Source organism: Taudactylus pleione, unplaced genomic scaffold, assembly GCF_031769625.1.
Source record: "Taudactylus pleione unplaced genomic scaffold, aTauple2 ptg000758l, whole genome shotgun sequence".
Lineage (NCBI taxonomy): Eukaryota > Metazoa > Chordata > Amphibia > Anura > Myobatrachidae > Taudactylus > Taudactylus pleione.
In genome coordinates this window covers 6,260,932-6,280,025 of record NW_028285160.1, presented here as the reverse complement: position 1 = coordinate 6,280,025, position 19,094 = coordinate 6,260,932, and the positions used below count along the sequence as shown (strand labels likewise).

At 45.7% G+C, this 19,094-nt stretch overlaps 1 protein-coding gene across 3 annotated transcripts in view; it reads right to left on the bottom strand.

Annotated features, from left to right (window-relative positions):
- Positions 1 to 17,787, bottom strand: part of SNX13 (sorting nexin 13) — a 159,549-nt gene extending 141,762 nt beyond the window's left edge. For 2 of the 3 annotated variants that reach the window (XM_088457349.1, XM_088457350.1), the window contains exon 1: positions 17,702 to 17,787. In XM_088457349.1, the coding sequence (XP_088313475.1) occupies positions 17,702 to 17,713 (12 nt within the window). In that variant the 5' untranslated portion in view covers positions 17,714 to 17,787. The remainder of the gene's footprint in view (positions 1 to 17,701) is intronic. The other variant, XM_088457351.1, reaches the window with a different exon arrangement.
- Positions 17,788 to 19,094: the final 1,307 nt, after the last annotated feature.

The following is a 19,094-nucleotide window of genomic DNA, read 5'->3' as shown; positions in this document are numbered from 1 at the left end:
CGGTCGCTAGGTCTCCAATATAACCCTCCTCAATCTGCTGCATTCGGACTAAAGGCACACAATACTGTAATGGATGTGCTTAAGGGGACAGAAAAAAAACAAACAAACGTACATTTAATTACGGCTTCCCCTTGTGCATTGAAACAGGTAGAACAGGCTTTGATCTATACAGGGACATCTTATACATAATTGAGGCCTTTAACTCACTAAGCCCTGTCCCATCCATTGTCACACCTCTATACAAAAATCTTGTGTAATACAACAGAATATAAATGACCTATCCCTTTAATCCATTTGTCTTTGTAAATGAAAGACAGAAAAAAAGACAGATACACTGAGCAGGAACAGTGTTATGCAACTCCCATGGCAACCACAGTTGCACAGCACATATGGGGCGATTTAACGGTTTGAGAGAATTCACCCTCCATCTACAGTGGCCGGGAGCTAAAAATTTGTTTTGTACAACCAACCCCACGATGGACGCGGCGGCTATTCTCGTGCACGGGAATACCGGCGTTAAGAAGCTTTTCCGCTTGCCAAGTACCAGGCGCGCTCTGCACTAGCGATCAGCCCTGAAGCCCCACTTTCTTGCAAACAGAAATCTGCAATAAATGCAGCCTCTGGGCTGGTTGTCCAAAACAACTGAGAAGTTCCTTGCTTAACTTGTTATTTAAAAAGAAGAATAAAAACATTATTGTGGATATTTTGAAGGGTTTTTTTGCATTGCAAGAGTAGCAACGCATTGGACTAGAGAAAAATCACATGCATAATTTTTTAATGCTCTTCTGCTGTCGTCCAATCAAATTTGTCACTCAAGAACGTGCGACAAAACAACATGTAAAATGTTGAGATGATTTCTGTGCAATGGGTGAGACATAATAAAGCATACCACAAGTGTGTCAGACTGTAGGACAAGGGCCTGCAAAGGGACAAACTATAAACTGTAGGCACGAAACTGGTAATGTATCTTCTGTAGGTGGGAACAGTGTAATTAATGCATGCTAAAGTAGTTAATGTATCAAGCTATAATGTATCATTATCAAGGAACAATTGCACTTACTATATAGCACTGCTGATGAGGTAAGTAGGCACAAAAACTCAACCAACACTAGTAACTAAATTACTACCATCCAAATCTCTCTAATGGAGCATACACACGGTCAGATTTGTCAGATGAACGATTTTACCAAAGTTTTGAACGATTGAACGATTTTTGACTGCATTAGAATGAATGGAATCTTCCAAGTCTGACTGCAAACACATCAGATGTCAGATATCGTTATCTGACAAACGGGAACGCGCATCGTTCATCGTCCAGGCATGTCAGATATGTCAGATTTTCCTTCAGATATGAACGACTGAACGAATTTTAAATTGTTATCGTTCAGATCTGAAGGAAAAATCTGACCGTGTGTATGCACCATAAGGGGGAGATTCAATTCAGCGTGATGCTGAGTATCACCAGGGAGAAGTTCCCAGAACTTTTCAAATCAAAGCGCTGTTATGTCAGACAACAGAATTACTGCTTGAACCCTCCTGAGGTGCAAGCAGAAATCCCACTTAAGTGGCGGCCACGATGCTGTTTTCTGTCTTAAGGCGACGCTAACAGACGTGCGGCTGGGACTTCAGTCGGGGAATGCCAGTTACCGCAAATAAAAAGCCAGCTTAAGGCGCAGGAACCAGCATTCTCCGGCTTAAATGGTTCTAGTCACAATAGAATAGATCCGGGGACTGCTTCCTGGGACTGTTCAGCATCGCGCCAAATTGAATCGCCCCTATAATGGCTTGTACACAAAGGTGTCCATTTATCTACATTCAAACGCATCTTCATAAATCCTATTAAATGTGTTTTAAAACAGACAGTCCACGGACAGCGTATTTCAACACTTGTGCGTAGGAGCCTAAATAAATCAAGGACATAAAACGGATACACACACATCACCAACCCAATTAGTCATTGGAACTATTCAGACTGGCCATTATTAAAGAACATGCTTCTCAGCAGTTGCTGAAACAAGAAAAAAAAAAAAGTTGCTGTAACCGCTAAGAAAGTTCAAAAACAGGATATTTCTCAAGTCTCATGAGGTTTCAATTTGACAAAAATCCATCCTTAAAGGTGCTGTGCAGCAGAATATTTTAACATATGACTTCACATATTAGGATACATATAATTGTTAGACTTAGTTGCAAGAATATTTAGGTTAAAGATCCTAATACATTTTGAATTATAAGTATACAAGAGATGCGGTGACATTTCAGGAAGTCAGGATGCCGGCGGTTAGGGTTAGGCTACTGGGAGGGGGGGGTTAGGCACCCCCGGGGGTAAGGGGTTGGGGGGAGGTTAGAGTTAGGCCCCCCCAGGAGGGTTACCCAACTTACTGTCGGGATCTTGAACCTTAGGGATTCCAGCGTTGACATGAGAACAGGCGGCTATTCAACAGTCGGCATTTCATGCCGATTCTGTATACAAATTTACAGCCCTGTTAGTGTCATACCCTCTTACTTTCTACAAGGTGCTTCACGCGGAAATCAGACTGCCCACAAAATGTCTAATGGCAGCATGAGGCTACAATATACACATATTACTGTCACTTATAATGATATTACAAATGATTATTTCTTATAAAACCATAATACACATTTCAAGGTAAATTAGATGTATAGTGAGAGTTCCAGTGCAGTTCGGGGTCAATATAAAAAGAACAGAAGATGCAGACTGAGTACTAAGACTAGAGAAACACAAACGCCCACATGGCAAAACCACATTTCTACCACCAGACAATTCATAACAAGAGAACATAGCAATGGTTACATGTGTCATGCTGTCCCGCGACAGTGAGAAACACGATCCGATTGTTTCCAACTCATGAACCAGAATGTGACACTTGTAGCCAAATGATGATACATTAAAGTCACGTGTGTACATCTAGCCATAAGCTGGGTACACATTATACGATCCGTCTTACGATATATCACTCCGACGCGGATCAAAACGATATATATAGGACTGAACGCATAGGGGGCAAATCAATGGTATTGGTCACGGCTATTTCTTTTGGGTTCAATTCAATTATTGCTCGGTTCAGGCTGGAGTAGCCGTGGCTGCGCACATTACTGCTCGCAGTCTCCCGGGGTGGCGAGAAGAAATGTGCAATAAGTCGGGAGCTTGGTCGCTCCACATAGGACTTTAGACGGGGTTAGCGGCTATACCCGAGGCTTTTGGGCGCACACACACGGCACTGGAGCCTGAAAGGAGCAACAACTGAATTGCTTCGTCGTGCGCCAATTGCATTTGGCCACCCCAAAGAAAACAATCACCCACGTAGTGTGTACGCCTGATCTCGCATACCTGCTGGCTATCATCACATAGTGTTCACTCTAGCTCCGGCGGCAGGCAGGGCGCCGGAGCTAGAGAGGGCAACTTTATGCGAAAAAGGGGCGTGGTCATGAAAAGGGGGCGTGTCTATAAGACGCGTCCCCTCTTCGTCATACTTGGGGGCGTGCCCACCGCTTACGGACATGCCGGGCAGCCCCCAAGCGCTGCAGAAAGGGAGAATAGATGCCGGGCGCATGCGCCCGGCGTCTATTCTCCGGCGGTGACCAAGACACCGCATGTTTCTCCACCCGCGGGACACTGCGTCTTGCGGGTGAGAACGGCACCCGCAGGCTGTGAGGGCAGGGTGCTTTTTGCCCTCCAGAAGGAGGGCAGGGCGCTGCGCCCCGCTAAAATAGCCTAGCGGGAACGCTAATCACATTGTACCATCTGTTGTGCTGCACCAGATGGGACGGTATGCAGTCAGGAAGCAGACGGTCGAAATGCCAACCGCCGGCTTCCCGACTGTCATATCCCGGCAAGTTAGTAATGATAGGCGTCGAAATCCCGAAGCCTATCATTAGCCCTACGTTGAGAGACTGACGCCCGGCATACCGAACGAAGGAAAGCCGGGCGACGGCAGCGGACAGCCTTTAGGGTTAGGGGCTCCTGGGGGGATTTAGGATTATGGACCCCCCCGGGGAGGGTTAGGGTCAGGCACCCCGGGGGGAGGTTAGGTTTGGGCACCCCCCCAGGAGGGTTAGATTTAGGGTGCAGGGAGGGGAGAGATTAGGCACTTGGGGGGGGTGTGGTTGGGGTTAGGCAGCCCTAAGGGAGGGTTAGGGTGGGGAGGGGAAAGGTTAGGGATATATTAGATACTTACCCTGTCAGGATCTGGCCCTTTCTAGCTTCCGGCGTCGGTATTACACGCGCCGCGCTGACGTCCGGTGGGATTTAATAGCGATTCTGATGGGGACGATGTGATGAACGATGCCATGCCGCTAAATGCAGCATGAATTGACATCTCACGCCATCATACACTGTATCGTGCAGACTGTATGGATGAAGCGATTTATCATTCCATCGCGTCGTCTGGTCGTCTGGGTACATGACCGCATAGAACACAGGAGCTCATTCAGACCCCCTCGCTAGATACAAATCCTGCGCACACCCAGCAAGGCAGGCGATCTCACGACAAGGCATAAACATGCCCACTATGTCTTGGTGTGCGATCACTTTGTGTATGCAGATGCCCACCAGCCTGTCTTAAGACGCCCACTTGCGCACGTCATCTCCAGGAAGTGTATGTGACCATCAGTACTTTGGGGACCACTGGATGCGATCGCAGCACTTGAAGTTGACTATACCCTGCCGCAAGCACTGCGATCAGTTCAGTGTGAAATACAACCAAGCGACGTGTACTATGACGCTGCCTTTTAATTATGCACGCCACTGAAACAGCGTTGAAACACTCAGGCACGCCTGTGTTCTCACCTCCACTCCCCCGTTTTTAATGGCCTGCTCCTGTCAATCACTCTGCTGTCTATGCGCAGCGAGCGATTGCTTGCCGAGTGCTCACACTGGTTCGCGCATGCGCAGATTGCAACTATCGGCCAGCCACGAGTGATCGCATCCTAGCGAGCGGGTCTGAATCAGCTCCACAGTGCACCAAATATACTAATAGCTCTACACACAAAATAGTACAATATACATTATTTTCATGTTGCCCATAATGCCAGAGACACAGACCTGAGCTACTGTATGCATTCCATAATTTTACATTTTGTGGATTTAACAGTTGGTACAAAGGGTCTGATAATTTGGCTACAACTGCACTGGAAGATGAATAAACTCAGTTATAAGTCATGTACTAATTCCCTGCCTGAAACATTATTCGATTGTATATAATTTATCATTATAATTTATAAAGCCAGAGAATAGAGCTGCTACTCCGGAAAAGTATTATCTACTTACAATGCGTAACAACATAAGTACATTATTAACGCAGACACCTTACTATGAATTATTAAACATTTTATTCCTGCTGAAAATAACCAAACAAAAGAATGAGAAAAAAAAAAAGATAGAAGTTCTTAAAAGATTAAAAGTTGATTGGGAAACTCTGTTCTAGGCAATACCAAACTCCGCCATTACAGTCCAGGTTTTAAGGATATCCATACTGAGCACAGGTGACTTAATTAGTACCTCAAGTCAATCTGATTTAACCATCTGGTCTCAAGCATAGATATCCTTAAAACCCATACTGTAATGGTGGAATTTGGGAAACTCTGGCCTAGAATATAGCCATGCAGCTATGATGCTTATCATATTAAAATGTAAAATGATTCATCTCTTATTGTAATTAAAGAACTACCATTTTATGTATAGCTGCTTTCATTATTATAAATGCAGCAATATCTTTATTCCTGCTGTATAGCAGTATAGTATATATAGTGTTCACTCTAGCTCCGGCGGCAGGCAGGGCGCCGGAGCTAGAGAGGGCAACTTTGTATGCGTGCGCGCTTGAAAAGGGGGCGTGGACATAAAAAGGGGGCGTGTCTATAAGACGCGTCCCCTTTTCGTCATACTTGGGTGCGTGCCCAGCACTTACGGACACGCCGGGCAGCCCCCAAGCGCTGCAGACAAGGCAAAACCACATTTCTACCATCAAACAATTCATAACAAGAGCAAAATAGCAATGGTTACATGTGCCATGCTGTCCTGCGACAGTGAGAAACACGACCCTTACCCCTAACCCTCCCTCCCCGGTGCCTAAACCTAACCTCTCCCTCCCCGTACCCTAAATCTAACCCTCCGCCCTTAGTACACAACACTCCCCTTAGTGCCAAACCTCTAATCCCCGATACTCATCTCCGCGATGCCGGTGGTCGGGATACTGGAGCCGGGATCCCAACGCTGGTATTTAGAACGTCGCATTCCGCACGCCGGGATATTGACTACATCCCCTACTATGGGGTACTGCATATAGAGAACCACCTTCTGCTTTAGTGTTATGTAGGGTTTGTGTGTGCTATCCCACCACAAATAATGTAGATACTTACAAGTACGGTTTAGCAACAAAAAGGTCAGAAATATAGATGAAATTATATTAAAATCAATTACCAACTCTGTGGGACAAATTGAATTAGCCATGGGTTGAGTCGCGCGGTCTGTTCCTGCGGATAAAGTGCCCAGAGCTTTTGAATTACAGACCAGCGATCAACCAGGGGGCAGTGGTTACCACCCATTTCTGCTCCTATCCTTTGGAGGTCCTGGTACCAATAAACAGACTAAAACTAGTGAAGATTGGAGGAGGCTACAGTACATCAATCAGAGGCTTCCCCAAAAAGTTAGGAGTCAGCAGTTATCTTCAAAGCATTCTGGCTACTTGGCTTTTTTACATTTATTGCCAAACCACTGATTCCACATAAAATGCCAAGTAAATGAGTTCCCCCACACATTAAACCCCATCAGGGTGTCTTTTATCACAGACTTTTCCTGGCAGCTCCTGATGCTGCGGGGAAAGTTCTCCTCTGGTTCTTAACGTGCAGGGTAAACCCCACTGATTAAATCGGCTGGCACGGGTGATTAGCTATGGGGTAAACCCTGCAGCTAATTGAATCCCCCAGTATGGCAGTGGATCCCTAACTCGGTCCTCAAGGCACTCTAATAGTCCAGGTTTTAAGGATATTCCTGTTTGAGCACAGGCTGTTAAATCAAATTGACCGATAAACTAAGCAACCTGTGCTTGTGTGGACTGTGTTAGTGGAGCCAAGTTATTACTTACTAATATGAAAGGGGGGAGTGTTTGATATAAAAAAAATAAAAAAACTACAACACTTTTTTCCCCATCTTCTGAATAGCTAATACTACCTGACCTCTTAACTGGTAGGAGCACTTCATCAAAGCTTAGTGGCAGCATATAATATAGTGTAATTACTTGGGAGCACTCCACAATAAACAGCATTGTGCTTACTATAAGTTATTCAAACACAAGAAACAATTCCAGCAGTTTACACTGTCTAATATAACAACCAGTCCTTAGTGTATTGATTGAAATTGTGCAGCAGGCTGACCGCAACTATTTGGAATTACAGAAACCCGTAATAGCATTTAGTCACACGGGCGCCTAATTATGGACTTTGTTTTACTAACACAAACATTTTCCTTTTTTTTTACAAAATAAAACAGAAAAAAAACCTGGGAAACCAGGATCTATTCTGTAATATAAAAGTATACTGTTCTCTCTTTATACCACCATATGAAAACATAGGCATTATAGCGAGGATGCAGGGGCAGAAGTATGGGAGACAATGGAGGCGCCTGCCGCCGGGCGCCAGCACTGAAGGGGCACCTTCTCCATCACCCACAATATATTCACCCCATTTAGGGCTGTAAATATGGGGGATAGGGGGGGCACTAAATGATAACTTGCCTCCGAGCGTCTGGGATGAACTTACGCCACTGCGAGGGTGGTATTACAAAGACAATGACATGCAAAAGTACTGTACATTTATGGTACAGAGAATACATCTGGTGTTAATTGAGAGTAGTATTGTAAAAAGAGACTGTATTGGTAAGCAGCCACCCTATATCACAGGTTCTCAAACTCAGTCCTCAGGACCCCACACAGTGCATGTTTTCCAGGTCTCCTCACAGAATCACCTTCAAAATAATTAGCTTAACCTGTGAAACTTTTAAAATGTGTCAGTGAGCAATGAATACACTTAGCGTTCCCTCTAGGCTGTTTCAGCGGGGCGCCTTTCCCTACCCTATTTCTGAAGGGCAGAAAGCACCCTGCCTTCCAGCGCTGCGACCCGCTGAAACAGCCTGCGGGTTCTGTCCTCCACCCGCGGGCGCAATGTCCTGCGGGTGGGGAAAATGGCAGAGCAGCAGTCACGGTCGGTGAACGGATGCATGCGTCTGACATCTATTCACAGTGACCGCAGCGCTTGGGGGCTGCCCGGCATGTCCGCAAGTGCCGGGCACGCCCCCAAGAGTGATGAAAAGGGGATGCGTCAAAGACACGCCCCCTCCGGCGCGCACAGAAGTGCCCTTGCTCTAGGTCCGGCGCCATGCCTGCCGCCGGACCTAGAGTGAACACGATACACTTGTGCACCTGCTGGGTGACCTGGAAAACGTGACCTGTGGGATCCTGAGGGCTGAGTTTGAGAACCACTGCTCTATATAATTTCATTATAGCCACTTTAGACTGCAGGTGGTTATTTTTTCTGGATCCACATTAAGATGGACAGTTATATCCTAATAACATGATTTACACCTGTCATATAAGCAGAAAGTTTGTTACAGTCTCTATTCACTTTTTACATGTCTGTATGAACCTTTCCTGATATATCACAGATAATAAACATAAAAACATAATAAATTGGATCAACCCTATGGCACTGACAATAGATTGATAATGGAGTCACATATACATGTCTGCTTACTAGGTTTACCCTGCGAAGAGAGAGGGCTCATCAACCCTCACAGAGGCAGTTACTGCAAGATGTAAGCTAGAATAGCGGCTATGGGTTGGGTACGGGATGCCAGTGGTCATAATACAGACAGCGGCATCCAGAGAGTCAGAATCCCGACGCATGCAGGTAAGTACTCTAACCCATAACCCTCCCCCTAACCTACCTTTCCTGCAACCTAACATCTCACAGCATAACCCTTTCCCCCCCCACAGCCTAACCCTAACCATCCCCCCCCCCGCAGCATAACCCTTACCTCCCCGCCCGCCCCGTGGCCTAACCCTCTCCCCTCCCACTAGTGCCTAACCCTCTCCCCACCCCCACCCCCGCAGCATGACCCTTACTCTAACCCTCCCCTCCCACAGCCCTAGGGCTAATACTTACCGTCAGAATGCCAGCAGTCGCGAATCTGGAGCCCGGCTTCCGACGGCTGTTGGGATTGTCACCGGGATCCTGACCGCTGGGTTGTCGACTATATATCCCGTGGATATACCAAATGATTTAAGCTATTTAAGTTCTAACTGCAAAGCAATCTTTAGATCATAAAAGAAAAAAAAAAATAAAGAAAAATGTTAAGTATGTGTAAAAATGAGCCTTTGAGAGTATACACTACAAGTTTACACAGGATTCTGAATGATGACATGAGATTACAATGCAGAGTCTAACGGAGCTCGTACTGATTTCAGGTCACATACATTTTCAATCTACAGCAGGGCTATTGAACATGTGACCCTGCAGCTGTAGTTTCTCAGGTCCTTATGTTGAATACCCCTGGCCTACACAATACTGCCATTTTTTTTTTGACCAAGGTAGAGTAGCAGGAAGCACTTGATATGTCCCCGATTGCTGGGACATATTTAAATCTGTGCACTATAAATAAGTTTTACTATGAAGACTGTTAATATTGCCCGAGGGGTGCACTTTAAAGGCCTCTATGGATTTGTTATACCTAAAATATCAGACATCTTGTCAGAAACACAATCTCAGCATCTAACGGTGCTCAATTCTGAGAGTTCTTCTCAAAGAGCAGGTATTGTGTGCAGTACCCAGTGTCCATGGGCATTACTAAAGGAAGTATGGTATGGGGCAACACCATGAATGGGTGGCTGTCATATCACTGCGGCCTTTGTTTATTAGAGGGCAGGCTTCTATTTTGTAATTTGTTGCTTTGCAGGGAGACCAAAAAAACAATATCAAACTTGGATAAATAACCAATCCAGCATCCACATACAACTTCTATAGGTATTATTAGAAACCTCTTATAATGAAATGCAATATGCCCAAACATTGTCCATTTTAAATTGTACTTAAGCACTCTGGGGCTGGGGATTATTCGGATTCTGAGTTGAGAGTAAAGCAGGTGGGGCAGATATAAAATGTGCAGTGTAAAAATAAAGCTGGCCAGCGATTGTGGACTACATGCAAAAGCAGTCGGTACCCTGAATGCTAAATACAAAAAAATATATAATAATGTATTTGCACCCCCAGTATTGCAACTTTATTTGTCCAGGACATACTTACCAACTCCACCGAACCCCCTGAAGAGCAGGGCACTCTCCCACATCCCCCCACCTCCTAGTAAAATGGTCAAAATGGGGGGATGGGTTTAACACCAGAAATCGTCAACATTCAATATATTTAGCATGTACATTTATCTTTATATTATAAAGATATTATATTATCTTTATATTAGCTTTGCTATGTATACCATGTTTATTCTAGATGTTTTATTATATTTTATTTTCTGATCTAATAAATCTTAAGTATTAATATTCTGAGGGGACGATTCAATTGTTTTAGATGCCCCCCACAGGCGTCTATATGAATAGGTGCCCGAGGAGTTCAATTGTTGCTTCGTTCAAACACCTAAAGCTGCGGGGGACATATTTCTTCTCGGAGCCTACTGATGTTCTAGAAGAAATGTGTCTAAAGTCCGTTTTTTTGGACACCCTAATGGTGGTTTGGGCGCCCAAACGGCCATTTTATCCACTTCTTTAGACAGGTTTAGCCGATTTGCGCTTGTAGCCGCGGTAAGTACTAATGGGCTCCCAAATGGAGAAACAGTAGAATAGCTCCGTTGGGCGCCTATTCATATAGATGCCCAGCAAGGGGCGTCAACAACAATTGAATCGCAGCCTTTTGGGGCGATTAAAATATTTTTGGGGGTGTGATAACTAATGAGCGCCCAGTTTCATATTCAATTGTTCTGGGCGCTCATTAATTATCGCCCTCTTCGCCACCTTAAAGACGAGGTTTAGTCGTCTAAAACGGCTAAACACGTCTTAATTCCTGGTTAGGGCGCGCTATCTGCGGTCAGCTCGCCCTAACCAGGGTGTTTAGACACATTTCTGCTCATGCACTCATGAGTGTGTGCAGAAATGCCAGCGCTGGCGGCTATCGCGCCTGACAGAGCAACAATTGAATTGCTCTGTCGGGCGTCGTAAAAAAAATAGCCGCCGGCAGAACAATTGAATTCTCCCCTGAGAGTCTATTACAGATTTCTGCTCAGTCATAATCCCTTCTTTTTTTCTTTTCCTTTTATACTGAATACAAGCAAGAATAAGGGAGCCCTTGCTTAAAATAATAGATTTTTACAGACAAAATGATAAGTACAGTTTATTTCAGTTATGTGCAGAACCAGCCTTTGGTAGCACTTGAATAAACACATTGGTGCATACTTAATAAAAAGTTCCAGCATATCCCACAAAAATGGCTATTCGCAAATACAGTACTAAGCATCGTCAGTTTCCCTGAAATTGGCATTGTAGCCAACATCGTTCTCAGACGGCATTAGGCCGCAGTAGCATGTGATGGCTGCACATGCACATTTCTCACTCGGTCTAAACCCAAAAACAAAGCAATAGTGGTAGTGATCATATCGCTTCAATTACCCCTTTCACACCTAAAACAGAAGTCCAACCCTGGTTATTGAACACGGCTTCAAGCCGTTTCTCAGTTGCTTCAAACAGTGGCACTGATTCAGAGCCGGACGCTCTGAATCAGGGCCGTCCCTCCTACTTTTTGGAACGGCCTCCTGGCTGTGGATGACCACCCATAGCTATAGCAAGTGGCCAAAATGATGGTCGCGATGGTCAAGACCATCGCGACCATCGGGCCTGCGACAAGACCCTTGGCGGTAGGGTCTCGCTGCCGCAAGCCCTGATAATCTCATCTCCAAGCGCCGGCTTTTCCGGTGTAGAGAAAGGGACCCGGGCCGTATCGACCTGGGTTACCCGTTTACACTGCTTCACGAGCAGTGTTGTACACGTGTTCAACCCTTCTCGTGACCAGGGTTGAAATGCCGGGTCACTCGACCCACCTTATTTCAACCCTGCCCTTTCACACAGCACAATAACCTGAGTTATTGCTGGCAGTGGAAAAGGGGTATAATACAGATAACAAATCTATTTACAGATCTAGTGGGCTCTATATTTAGAATATCAAATAGAATTATTTTATTGGTTGGCAAACTAAGAAAAAAAACAACACACCGAAAAAAGTACAGAAAACAGATCTCCTTGATCAAGGTGATGGCGTGTGTTTTGTACCATAAAGTGACATTTATTCCTTGTTGAGCACAAGCAGTGTTGCGCTCTTCATTAAGGTTATTAGACTGTCCTAGAAGACACTATAGCTGTGCATGCCTCTCAATCATGCTTAGCGAGTCTGTACTGCTGTCTGGCTGTATTGATCACAGCAATAACAACAAATAGAAACACAGATCTCTCACGGGGGCCATCTGAGCTTATTTTATAACAATGCTGTTCATTCAGACATGGGTCAGGTAGCAAAATCCTTCTGCAAATCACAGTGACCACAGCAATATCAAATGACTAATAACCCCTGATAACACGTATTGGTCTTGTTTCACATATTTAAGTGCAAGCTTTAAATGATTTTATATTAAATAAAAAAAAAAATATATATATATATATATATATATATATACACACACACACACACACATATATATATATATATATATTATATATAAAAAAAATCATACAACTCACCAATATTCATAGCAAATATATCTTATATAAAAAAATTATAATAGACATTTCAATTACAATTGGCATTTGCATGACACAGCTGACATATAAAGCTTTCCAATAATAAAATATTAAATTCTACCATGGCTATAGAATGGCGCCCTATAAATCTAGGGTACGCCTGCCCGTAGTTCAAAAGATACATTCTGGATACAACTTGTGATAACAATTATTGGAGAATTATAGGGGGAAATTCAATCAGGCATGGGACTTACCGCAGACTTTTAGGTCCTGGGTTCAATGCCCGGAACTATTCAATTATATCCCTCAGTATGCCCTAGGTTCCGGGTTAAGTGCCCAGAGCTATGCAATTACCACTTGCAGTAAGCCTGCTTTGAGCCCCAAGGTTGCACTTAACGGAGATTTCTGTTTGCACCCTCCTGAGATGAGAACAGCAATCCGCATGAAGTGCACCCTCAGGGCTTACCGCGGGCTGATAAAGAATAGCTGCAGGCTTTTAAGTTGGGAGCTAAAAGCCTGTGGTAAGTCCCGCGGCTAACTTGAATTCCTCACATAGAGTCCATGAAATAATTGTTGCTTCACACTATAATGCAGAAAGTTTATTGGAGAATATGAAATGAGAAAGTAACCTTTGTACACTTTAGATGTTTACTCTGTACTGTAATTTCAGTTCATAAGATAACACTATCCTAAAATGCTACACACAGCACTTGAATAAAACTGTCACACCAAGGCAACATAGGTAGAACTTGATGAAGGGTGAACCTCTGCACAGCTTTACTACCCAAGCTAAAATTACTTAACTTCCCATTCACAAGTTCCACAGATAAACCCACACTGGGCCAAATTAAATACCCTGCAGGTTAGCGGAAGTGCTGATGTTTTGTGACCTAGGGCTCTATTTATCAACATTATTTTTACACATTATTTTAGTATCACCTATAGTTATTACAGGGCAATTGGAGTAGAATTTGTAAAATTCTACTCCAACCCCTAAGTATCACTTATTTTTAGTAAAGCAGATCGCATTTCCCATAATTGTAATGGGAAATGTGATCCGACCACAGTTACTAAAAATAAAATGTGAAAAAATATCGGGGGAAGCCCTGTGATATTAACGCCACCTGGAGGTGGCGTTATCCAGGGTCTCCCCCGGTTACCGGCTCCTGCCCTGCTTTAACGAGGGGAGAGCAGAGCCGGGAGTCGGTCCCAGTAATCAGCTGTGTAGTCTAAACAGACCGCAAGCTGATTACTGTAAAAAAAAAAAAAAATATATAGTAAAAAAATTTTTTTTCTTACCTGACTCCAGGGACCGGTGATCGGGCCTCCGATGATGACTCCCCTCCAGTCAGCTGGTCTCCCATAGTGCACTGCTGCCCGGTCATCAGGTGATCAGGCCCCAGTGCAGTATGGGAGATCACCTGACCGGAGAAATGGAGAACATCACCGGATGCCTGGAGCATGCAGGTAAGTGCTATTAGGGGAGGGGGGGGTCGCGGGGGGGGTCCGTGATCGTGGGGGCGGGGCTTAGCGCCGGGGGGTAGCAGCGGCGATCGGTCGGCGCATGCGCGGGCACTTAATCACGGTATTTTTGGCGTAGATACCGTGATAAAGCTCCGAAGGGGATTTGCAGGGACAGAGCTTTATCGCAAGCTCTGTCCCTGTAAGGGATTTGTAGTAAATCCCTGTGATATTGCCTGAATTCGCAACGCGAAATTCACTCGGTAATATCACACTACAATCTGCATTCAATATGCGGATTGTAGTAAATAGAGCCCCTAGTGTTCAGTCTAGCACCCTACACCTGTCACAACCCGTGTAGTTCCTCTTTCCTGTCTGGGGTCCTGCTCTCTGCTCTGGTGCTTCTACCACACTCTGGTCTGTATCTTAAAAGTTTGTTCTATCAGCTGAGTGTGCTAGAGGCACCAGAGCAGAGAGTGACACCCCACACAGGACAGAGGAACTGCACGAGTTGTGACAGGTGCAGGGTGCTAGAAAGAACACTAGTTTTGGTCTATTTAGCTGCCAAGTTGAATTTACATTTAAAAAAATATTGCCACTTTAAATCTCATGCTAAATCACAAAAACATCGGCACTTTCGGCAACCCGCAGGCGATTATATTTGGGCCTGTGTTATAAATAATGTCCACATTTCTGGCCAATTTATAGTTACATGCCCCGGTCAGTCTCACCAGTATATGTCAACATCTGCCTATAGATGTGTCCAAATACACCTATCCTCCATGCGCTACACATAACGAGAGAGCTCCATGTGACTCGGTAGCGATGAGCGTCTTTTCTTGCAACTTTTTACCTTCAAATGCGTCTTATTTGCACAGTATTCATACATATTTAGCACAAGCAGCTTCTGCTGATTAAAAGGTTATGCAGCATGTCTATGTTCTGTGAGCGACTGCGGGTGTATCTGCATACGAAACGCTACGTTACAGTGTTACAGCCGCTGACACTGTAACATAGCATTTCGTATGCAGATACACCCGCAGTCGCTCACAGAACATAGGCATGCTGCATATCATTTTAATCAGCTGAAGCTGCTTGTGCTAACTATTCACATCGCTGTGCGAATAAGACGCATTTGAAGGTAGGTAAAAAGTCGCATGAAATGACGCTCGGAGCTACAGAGTCACGGCATGGTGCAACTGGAAGTGCTGTTTAGTGCACAAGGATGCTAGATGTATGATGACACATCTATATCACCTACAAAGCACAGATCATTCCTGCCATGGTTGTGGGTCTCCAGTTACCAACATTGTTTTTTGCAGTCTGCAAATTTTTACTTACCCCTCTACCTTGCTGTCTCTATAGACCCACAGGACTCATTTGTTCAGTCTGTACCTATTTCTCTTCTATTATCACTATGTCCCCATGCCTCTGAAACCTATGGGCCTGATGCAGAGTTGAATGCAAATCTAAAATATTGCATGCATGGAAAAAACTGTGCATCTTCGCCGACGTTCCACCCTTATCTGTATGACTGGTTTGCTATTCATCCTCCTCCTCACCAGGATGCATTTGTGACAGCCTACATTTGGTGCAAATAATACGTCTGGAAGCAGGGGTATTTATGCTCCCGTTTAACTATACAGAGCTCACAGCTGCATTGGCACACCCTCAATGAAGCATCATGTGAGAAGGCCCGGTCACACCTCCCCCGTTACAAGTGGACTTGCGTTTCAAATGCATAAACTCTGCATCATCTGTAATTGAATATGCTTAGTTATATAGCATGCGCAGTGCATAAACATGCAAGATACAACGCGTAAATTCAACCCGGCATCAGGCCAAGTTTTTAATGCCATGCCTCCTACACCTAGCTGTCACCTGTCCAAGTTGCTATCTGCTTATAAAAATCTAGTCTTCATTTTACTGTCACATGTTAACATAGTCTCCAATCATGTTTTCACTTGTCCAGTGTACTCCTGTATCCGCACTTATCATTGTTTGTTTCATATACTGTCTCCCAGCTTTATTACAATATTCTCACTTCCCAACTATTACCATAACCCCCATACAGATGTTACCGATTAAGTTTACTGCAGTCTCCTTCCAATTATTAATATCAGTCCCCATACTACTGTGACATATCACTCCAACTTCATATTCTGCTGTCACTTGCTTCTGAACAAACTACAGCTGTCTGTCCCACATACTATAGTCAATTTTCTCCTATCCAGAATACAGCTGTCTGTCCCACATACAGCTGTCACTTATCTGCTGCCTGGTCTGCTGCTGTCTGTCCCACATACTGTACTAATGTCACTTGACTCATGACCAGTCTACAGCTGTCTGATCCACATACTGCTGTCACTTGCCTCCTGAACAAACTACAGCTGTCTGTCCCACATACTCCAGTCACTTTTCTCCTATCTAGGCTACAGCTGTTTGTCCCACATACTGCTGTCACTTATCTGCTGCCTCGTCTGCTGCTGTCTGTCCCATGTACTGTACTAATGTCACTTGTCTCATGACCAGTCTCCACTGTCTGATCCACATACTGCTGTTACTTGTCTCCTGTCCAGTCTATGGCTGTCTGTCCCTCATGGTGAGCAGCTGTCTGCCCAATATGCTGCTGTCTCTTCTCTGCTGTGAAGACAGCAGATGTCTGTATCACACACTACTTTCACTTGCCTCATGTCCAGTCTACAGCTGTCTGATCCACATACAACTGTAACCTGTCACACAGCACCCACATACCGCTGTAACCCATCTCCCACATACTGCTGTACCACGTCACCCAGCAACCACATACTGCTGTACCACGTCACCCAGCGCCCACATACCGCTGTACCCCGTCACCCAGCGCCCACATACCGCTGTACCCCATCACCAACATACTGCTGTAACCAGTCATCCAGCACCCACATACCGCTGTACCCCATCACCCACATACTGCTGTAACTGGACATCCAGCACCCACGTTCTGCTGTAGCCCGTCACACAGCACCTGCGTACTGCTGTAACGCTGCACCCACATACTGCTGTAACCGGTCACCCTGCTCCCACATACTGCTGTCACCTCATACCCATATAACACTATTACCCAAATATTGTTGTGACCTGTCACCACGCATCCACATACTGCTGTCACCTGCCACCCACTTACTGCTGTCACCCTGCTCCCACATACTGCTGTCATCTCGTACCCATATAGCACTGTCATCCATATACTGCTGTGACCTGTCACTACGCATCCATGTACTGCTGTCACCCACTACTGCTGTCACCTGTCACCCACATACTGCTGTCACCTGTACAGAGCTGAAGTCTCTTCCCCCCCACTTACTGCTGTCCGTCACTGAAGGGCACAGTAAACACACCGGCACCCAGCTGCCTCTGTGCCCCCATTGCTGTCACCATGCCCTCAATTTGGACCTTACCTTGGGGATCATGGTTACCTCCGGCAGGGCTGCCCGTCTATCCGCGCAGCATGATACCGGTACAAGCAATCACTGGCCCTCGCCTGTTGCCGATCCGGACCCCGCCTGGCCCCGTATATTCGCGGCCTCCGGTAGCTTTGCAGTCTGACCCACCCCTACCCTCCGGCCGCCTCCGGAAGAGCCGCCATGTTGTGTGTGGGCAGGGGGATAACATTAGGGACAGGCAGAGCTGCGGACTGGGCGGGGCTAGTGAAGCCAGGTTCCTCCCACCAGAGACATCAGTAAGCTCCGCCCCGCTATTATCGCCTCTTATTATAATCACTCAGCAGCACAGGAGGAGGACCCCGCTCAATCATACACGGGACGCGCCGCAGGTGACGCTGCTTCCTATTGGCGGGCGGCTCTGGCCGGGGCGGTGCAAAGGGTCACGACACTGACTGATAGTGTGTGAGTCTGTCTGAGCTGAGGAGTGGGGGGCTGCTCCTCACGTCTCTCATCCCTCACTCACTGCCCGCCGGTTACATCGCATATTCACTCTTCTATGTCACCTGCAGCAGCTGACAGCATGTAATCTAAATATCAGTGCACATGATCCTGATGTCTGACACATGAATCTCCCTGCTGCAGATCTGTCCCCATAGCAATAGTTGTGCAAATGATTATTACACATTATTTCTTTATGATATTGCAATCCCCCATAGTAAAATGTGACAGTGCCCCATAACACCTGGTTGCGGTCCAGCCCAAAGGGCATCTGCCCCACAGCCCAGCCCGGCCCTGCAGAGTGCCAGCACATGTGCAGTGAATCTGCATGTTGTCTCCAGACCTTAGGGCCCCATAGCCGCTGCACCTCCTGTAGTGGCAGTTGTTCGACCGCTGGTCCTAACCACGGGATGTAGTCATGGCGGACGGGATGACATGTCGATATACCGACACGGAATTCTGAAGAGGCTGAAGATACAGTCGTTGGCATCCCGACCTCCGGCATCCCGCAGGTAAGTATACGGTTTAGGCTTAGCGGGGATGGGAGGGTTAGGGTTAGGCACCACTGGGAGAGGGTTAGGTGGGGACAGGGGGAGGGTACATATACTTACCAGCCCCTGTCGGGATTTTGCAGATCAGGATGCCGCTGTCGGTCTTCTGACCGCCGGCCACCCAAACCCATTCCCTAGCTACTAGTCCTATGAGCTAGCCTTGCTCTGCTCCCATTTTCAGCCACTTAGGAACAGGAAAAAAATGGAAGGCAGCTTGAGTGTGACAACCCATTAACAAACCCCATAGCAAAAAAAATTGTACATTACCTGGCAAAAGTTTTAGAATACCCACATTTTTATTTCACAGTATACAGTTTAATGTCTCAATGTGGTCTGTAATTAAAGCATTACCCATTAAC